General features: G+C 18.4%; 3 protein-coding genes across 3 annotated transcripts; 2 read left to right on the top strand and 1 right to left on the bottom strand.

Annotated features, from left to right (window-relative positions):
- Nucleotides 1–125: 125 nt before the first annotated feature.
- On the top strand, nucleotides 126–1,750 carry PRSY57_0825700 (dehydrodolichyl diphosphate synthetase, putative; the record flags this gene model as incomplete). The annotated part of the gene is made up of 6 exons (XM_020114750.1): nucleotides 126–217; nucleotides 396–538; nucleotides 635–751; nucleotides 846–1,130; nucleotides 1,264–1,366; nucleotides 1,607–1,750. Coding segments are annotated over 6 exons (884 nt in total), but the record flags the coding sequence as incomplete, so codon positions are not given.
- A 463-nt stretch (nucleotides 1,751–2,213) lies between these two features.
- On the bottom strand, nucleotides 2,214–3,551 carry PRSY57_0825600 (SPRY domain, putative; the record flags this gene model as incomplete). The annotated part of the gene is made up of 1 exon (XM_012907195.2): nucleotides 2,214–3,551. The coding sequence occupies one exon, from the start codon at nucleotides 3,549–3,551 to the stop codon at nucleotides 2,214–2,216; it is 1,338 nt and encodes a 445-aa protein (XP_012762649.2).
- A 1,909-nt stretch (nucleotides 3,552–5,460) lies between these two features.
- Nucleotides 5,461–7,197, top strand: PRSY57_0825500 (alpha/beta hydrolase, putative; the record flags this gene model as incomplete). Its single annotated transcript, XM_012907194.2, has 1 exon — nucleotides 5,461–7,197. One exon carries the CDS (start codon nucleotides 5,461–5,463, stop codon nucleotides 7,195–7,197), a length of 1,737 nt encoding a protein of 578 aa, XP_012762648.2.
- Nucleotides 7,198–8,054: the final 857 nt, after the last annotated feature.

Here is an 8,054-nt window from a genome sequence, read left to right as displayed (position 1 = left end):
TAAAAAAAAAAAAAAAAAAAAAAAAAAAAAAAAAAAAAAAAATTTATGTTTATATGTATATAATGTGTATATGTATTATATGTATATATATGAAACAATTTATTCTCGTCATATTTCTTTTACAGCCATAATTATGGATGGGAATAGAAGATTTGCCAAAGAAAAAGGATTACACACTGCTATAGGACATTTTATGGGATCTAAAACATTAATACAGGTATTTTTTTTTATTATTTTTTTTTAAATATTTTCACATAAAAAAAAATATTTATATTAATATAATAACACCTTTTATATAATATATAAGAAAATGTAAAATGAATTAGGAACCGTTCAATTTAATTTAATTTAATTTAATTTAAGTTTTTTTTTTTTTTTTTTTTTTTTTTTTTTAGATAATAGAAATATGTATTAAGTTAAATATAAAAATTTTATCCGTCTTTTCATTTTCTCTACTTAATTATAATAGAAGTCCTGAAGAAATTCATTTTTTATTTTATTTAAATTTACTTGTACTTATTAATGAGGATTTCTTTTTGTAAGTTAAAAAAAAAAAAAAGATTATCGTCATATAATATATATATATTAATATGTATTATATATTCATTTATATTTTTATTCCCTTTTATTATAGTAAATTTATAAAAGACAATAAAATTAAGATCAAAATTATTGGAAACTTATCTTATGTTAATGATTCTTACAGGAAAATTATTTATGATATAGAAGAAAAAACTAAAAATTTTAACAAGTACCCTTTGGAAAGATGAATATGTATTATAAATATATATATATATATATATTTAATTATATTTATAATTATATAATATTTTATTTCTTTATAGTATTAGGTTAAATATATTCTTTTCATATACAAGTAGAAATGAAATGAGTCTTTGTTCATTTAATCCAAATTTATATAGGGACACCTACAAAAATTTATTACAAGAAAAAAATATTTTCTCTGGTACGAATATATTGACTGATCCAATTAAAGAAGGATATTTTGATATTCCCAAACAAGAAGAAGAACTAAAATATCCTGATCATGAAAATGAAAATGAATTAAAATTTGATAGAACATGTCTTTGCAGGGAAAAAGTAAAATACAATGAAGAGCAATTAGAAATGTAAGTATATATATATATATATATATATATATTTTTTTGGAGAATCATTTATTATTTAATATTTAATTTTTTTTTTTAATTTCTATTTATTCTTTTACATCTTTTATTTCATTTCATTTTTCTTTTTTTGCAGCATTAATTATCATAATAAATTGCTTACAAGTGATTTGCCTCCCCCTAATATTTTAATAAGAACATCAGGTGAACAAAGACTATCCGATTTTATGTTATATCAGGTAAATATATATATATATATATATATATATGCCGTTATGATATATAAAAATATATATTTCAAACAAATAATATATCTATATAAACGTTTATAAATTTTTATTCATATATATATATATATATATATATATGCCGTTATGATATATAAAAATATATATTTCAAACAAATAATATATCTATATAAACGTTTATAAATTTTTATTCATATATATATATATATATACATATATTCCCCTTTTCAGATATCGGAGTTTACCGAAATTTATTTTATTAATGAATATTGGCCGGTATTTAATTTCTTACAATTTATTTATATAATATTACATTATACCCTTTTTCAAACAACCAAGTGGATATTTTCATACTCGAACCCTTGTCCACACTAAAATTATATATATAAATAAATAAATATAAATATAAAGATATATATATATATATATATATTTATTTATTTGTTAATATTTTTTTTTTTTTTTTTTTTTTGTGTTATTGTTTTATTTGTTTTTTTTTGTGTATTTGTAAATTAATTTGTTATTTTTATTCTCTTATTTTTTTAAATGAAAATATAAAAACGTGTAAATATTTTGAAATCATCAGTTTTGATATTTCTAAATGAAAATCATGCATTTTTATGTTAAAATAAAAGTTCATCTGTACACATATATATATATATATATATGTACATATTTTGAAAAATAAAAAAAAATAAAAAAAGTTATATAATGTGATGCAATGAGATAAATGATTTATAATTATTAATTATTTAGTAATCCAAAAGTATCTGATATACACAAATATATATATATATATATATATATATATATATATATATATGTTTATATTTTATTTTTATAATACGGTGGGAGGCTCCATATATACACATGGGACATAATCCTGCAAATGATTATATGTAAAATTGGGGCCCAAGTTAATTTTAGCTGATGCTCCCATATATAAGCTTACAGAAGGATGATAAAATCCTTCATATATATCAATAAAGGATGTTTTTTTTATTTGTCCATTTAAAGAAAAAAATATAGTTGAACCCTCATTTTTTTTTAAGAGAGGTGGGTTTTTCGGATCACATAATATTCCATTTTGTAAATGTTCATATAACTTTTTATCTAATCTTGGATCGAAATTATATGAATTTTTATTTTTTAAATTTAAATAACATCCAATAATATCACCAACATTAAAAGGTTCCATACAATCATAACTAATAGAATTGTTAAATATTTTACCATTTTTACTATTAACACAATAACTATATTTATCTGTACCTATAGGATAATCATATCTCATATATCTACAAGCAAAACCAACTCTTATATATGGATTGACTTTTATAATTTTATCTTTATATCCTAAAAAATTGAAATTTTGTACAGGCTCTTCAATTTTTATTTCATAATACCATTTTCCAATATCTGCACCGTTATTTACGAAAACACTCGACCATCCTTTATCACCATAACAAGTTAACTTATCATTACTTAGACTTACAGAACTATCTTTATATTTCATTGAAAATGTTACATGACATTTACTTCTATATTTGTTATAATCAAAGAAATGTTTTATATTATCCTTTTTTTCGACTTCTGCATGTAGATGGGTGCTTGTCTTTTCTTTACTATATTTATTTTTTTCTTCCCCTTTCTTTGATTTGCCATCGTATGTTATTCTATCATTATTTATTTTATTATAATTAATTTTTTCCTTAATTTTTATATCATCATTTTTTATATCCTTCATTTTTTCATTATTAGATTCATTCCTTTCAAAAGTCGTAACAGTTTTATTGTACGATCCCTCGTCCTCCAAAGAAGTCATAGAAATTTGGTGATCTTCTCCCTGCTCCTCACATGATTTATCATTTCCTTTTTCAATCACATATTCATTATTTATATAATTTAAAGCATTTTGTTCTTTATCTTTTAAACTTAATGTACTTTGTTTTTCTAATATTTTATCAGAATATTCTTCTTTACTATTATCAATTTTCCTCTTTTTTTCACTATTACTAAATAGGTTCAGTAATCTAATAGTTTTCTGTATACCAGAACAGGACTTTTCTTTATTATTTTCTAACAATTCTTTATTGTTTGATTTATTTTCCTCTTTTTCATTTTCTTCCTTATTACTAATGTCTTCTTTGGAAAAAAAATTTATCGTTGAGGCCATTTTTTTTTTTTTTTTTTTTAATATGTATTATTAAATTGTTGTTTTTTCATTATTTCAAAAGTTCTATATAAAGTTGAAAAAAAAAAAAAAGGGAAACATATAAATATATATATATATATATATATATATATATATATATTAGATACCAAAAAAAAAATAAAATAATAATAATCAATTTAACATAAATATAAATATATATATATATATATATATATATCCTATATATTTTTTTTTATTTTTTTTTATGTGAACAGGTGTAAAATCATTGAAAAATAAAAAGGCAAAGCGATGAACAAGATAACTCAAAATATATATATATATATATATATATATATATATATATATATATTTATTTATTTATTTATTAAAGTATAATAGGAACTAAAATTTTATTAGGTAGGAAAATAAAACCTTTTACACAAAAAGATTTACATAAAGATTATTACATTTGATGATAATAATTAAAAAAATATATATATAAATAAAGAAGAACATATTATATATATATATTAAAAAAATAAAATGATAAGGGGCAAATATTATAAACACCCTTAAAGCTTAAATAATTCATATTTGTCATAATAAATATTATATTTCATATTTTATATATTTATTTATTTTAACTTTTTTAATTTTAATTTTTTTTTTTTTTTTAGTATATTTTTATTGTTTGTTATTTTCCTTATATATTTATATAACACATATTATTATACATATATTCATATATTAATATAAATATATATATATATATATATATCAATGAAATGGTACATTTTTATTTATTAGGAAGTGTATATGTAAACACAATTATTTCTACTGTGATTTAAATTTATATTCAATATAATTGAAACTACAATCCTATTTTGTTCTAATTTGTTCCCCTTTTCTTTATGTTTTTTCTTGTTTTTTTTGTTTTTTTTGTTTTTTTTGTTTTTTTGGAATTGGTTGTATTTTTATTTTCAGTAATAGGTATAATGATTGAATAATTTTTATATGGTCTTTCAAAATATTTTTATGTTATTTATACAGTATATGAGATTCTTTAATTATTGTATTTTTTTTTTTTCTTTTTTATATGTTTAATAGTCGTATGAATTCTTATTATATATTTATAATACTCCTTTTATTTTATTTGATTAAATTAAAAAACTGAACACAGGAAAATAGGGAAATATATATGTGTACTAAAAATAAAAGAGTCCGACTTTAATATATATATATATATATAATTTTTTTTTTTTTTTTAAAACATTTTGATTATTAAATGATTACATAAAAAAAAAATAATTCTAATAATATTTGAGTGGTCATATAAAATAAATAATTATATATATATATATATATATATATATAAGAAGGTAGTATATTATATAAATATATACATATACATATACTTTTGTTTTGTTTTATTTTATTTTATTTTTTTTTTTTTTTTTTCCATCTTTTTATGTATTATACCTTATTCACTTAAATTTCCTTGTTTAATTACCAACACATATTTGTCTTTTAATTTTTTAAAGGTAATAAATATTTATTTTATATAGTAAACATTGGGAACACATAAAAATAAATATAAAAATACATTATATTAATTAATAAAATGTATATTAATATGTTCTAAAATTATGTGGGCCTTGAATACTGGTAATGTTGGTACTATATAATGATTTGAAAAAAGAAAAAAAATTCATACGAAAATTCAAAATTAACATAACAAAGATAAAATGATGCACACAAAGGGGTGTAATATATAAATGAACAAATAAATAAAAAAAAAATATATATCTATATATATACATATATATTTAATTTTGTATATTTTCTCATATTTTCTTTAATTTTTTTATGTTATGATTATTTTCACTTTTTTTTTTTTTTGCTTTATAAAAAAAAAACAAAAAATTTAAACATGAGTAATTCCAGTGATCATAAGAAGGAGGAAGGGTTTTATAATCATAGATATCCTTCTTGTAAGGAAGAAGAACAAACTATGAAAGATTTAACAAATCTTGTTATTCATAAAAATAATAATCATTCTACAAACATAAAAAAAAATAAACAAAATACAAATGATAATTTAAAAGGCAGCTCCATTATGTACCATAATAATAGTTACTTATATATGCATACCAAAAAAAAAAAGGAAAAAACAAAAAACAACAAAGTGGAGAATAATAATTTCTACAGTTCCATTATGAATGATACAAATGGTATAGTATGCTCAAACAACATAAAAACAAATGAAGGAAAAAAAAAAAAAAATATAAGTAAAAATACAAATAAAAATAAAAAATATATAGCTCTGGTGAAAAGCATTATACATTCAAGCGATGATGCAGATATATTAAAGAAAATCACCGAGAGTAAAAATAATAACAATCATAATGATGTTCATGTAGTACAAGATAATAAGTTTAATAATATTAATATTATTAATGAACATACGAAAAAAAATAATAAAGGTTATGATGAAAGTGATCATAAAACAAAATATCTTTCAAATTACAAATTAATAAAAAATAAATATAAAAAAAAAAAGGAAAATATTTATAAATTTTCACACAAATATTTTGATGAAAAATATAAAAATCATACATTTAGAAATGAAGGAAATATAAATGTTGACAAACCTTTGGATGAACAAAGATATTCAGATGCAGAGAATTTTATTATATATAAAGTACCAAAGTATTTAAAGAAAAAAAATATCAAATGTCCATTTGTATATAGAAAGGTATTTTTTGGAAAGTATGGAATAATAAATTATGATATAAAAGGTAATATTACAGATACATTAGTAATAACCTTTCATGGATTGAATGGATCTAATCTAACCTTTTTAGAAATGCAAAATATTTTGATAAAATATAAATTTCAAGTTCTTAATTTTGATTTGTATGGACATGGCTTATCTGCATGTCCGAAATATAATCATAAAAAAAAAACTTATGGAATTGATTTTTTTTTATATCAAATAGAAGAATTATTAAATCATTTAAAATTACAAGATAAAGATTTTTATTTAATTGGTTTTTCAATGGGATGTGTTATAGCTATATGTTTTGCAAAAAAATATATAAAACAAGTAAAGAAAATTATTTTAATATCTCCAGTAGGTGTTTTAGAAAAAAAACCTTTTCCTCTAAAAATATTAAAATTATTTCCTTGTTTAATTAATTTATCTTCTTTTTTTATGTTACCTTGCTTTTTTTCAAAAAGGAAATTCAAAAAAAAAGGAGATGCTCAAAATGATACAGAAAATTTTATGTATAATAGATTTATGTGGCAAGCATTTGTTAAAAAAAATATTTCTCATTCTATACTAGGATGTATAAATAATTTAAAAATGTGGAGTGCTCATGAAATTTTCAAAGATGTGGGTCTTCATGAAATTCAAGTTTTATTTCTATGTGGAGAAAATGATCATTTTTGTAAACCACAAGTATTTAAAAATACATCTACATATTTTATTAATTGTCATTTAATTATTTTTAAAAATGCTTCCCACTTAGTTTTATTGGAAAAAAGTCAGGAAATTAATTTGTGTACCTTAACATTTTTTCACATGCCAAATAATGTAGAATTAAAGGATTTCCAGCATTTATTTCCTGTCGACAGCATAGGAAATTATGTTTTCATATCATAGATAGATAAATAAATAAATAAATATACATATATATATATATATATATAATTTTCACCCTTATACATGTGTATTATAAGTTTGTGTATAAATATATATTATATTTCCTATATATTTTTCAACTGTTAATATAGTGCATTTTTTTTGGAAAACTTTTTTTTTTTTTTTTTTTTTTTTTTTTTTTTTTTTTTTNTATACGTTTCTTTTTTTATTTTTTGACAAATGAAAGAATCATTAAAAATTATACGTACCAAATGAATAATATTTTTTATAAGAAAATAGCTATATGTCAATTATACTTAATACATAAATTAAATATTTACTATTCCTTTTTATGTGCATTTAGATATAACCTATTATAAGAAGAAAAAAAAAAAAAAAGAAAAGAAAAGAAATTCAGACCGATATATATATAAAATATTATTATTATTTTTTTTTTTTTTTATCACAATATTTATATATTAAAAGTATACATATATTTGAGTATTTTCCAATATACATGATAAAAAAAAAAATAATAATAAAGTAGACATATACATATTTTTGTATTCATAAGGATATTTAAACCTTCCTTTTTAAAGCAATATTTATGAATTTGAAAAAAAAAAAAAATTGGAATAAGGTTATTTTATTATTTTTTTTTTTCTTCTTTTATTTTTTTCTTATTTTATGTTAGAACAAAATTTAAGTTCTATTATAGATACATATTTTTTATTTTTTACTTAAATTAGTTCATACAAAAAAAAAAAAAAAAAAAAATTAAATTTTAAAAATTATATTATATATTTTATATATGACTATAATATATATTATATTATATTCTTGTATATCTTGTGATGAAAGAATTATAATATATATAT

Source organism: Plasmodium reichenowi, chromosome 8 (assembly GCF_001601855.1).
Source record: "Plasmodium reichenowi strain SY57 chromosome 8, whole genome shotgun sequence".
Classification (NCBI taxonomy): Eukaryota; Apicomplexa; class Aconoidasida; order Haemosporida; family Plasmodiidae; genus Plasmodium; species Plasmodium reichenowi.
This window is presented reverse-complemented; position numbering and strand designations above follow the sequence as displayed.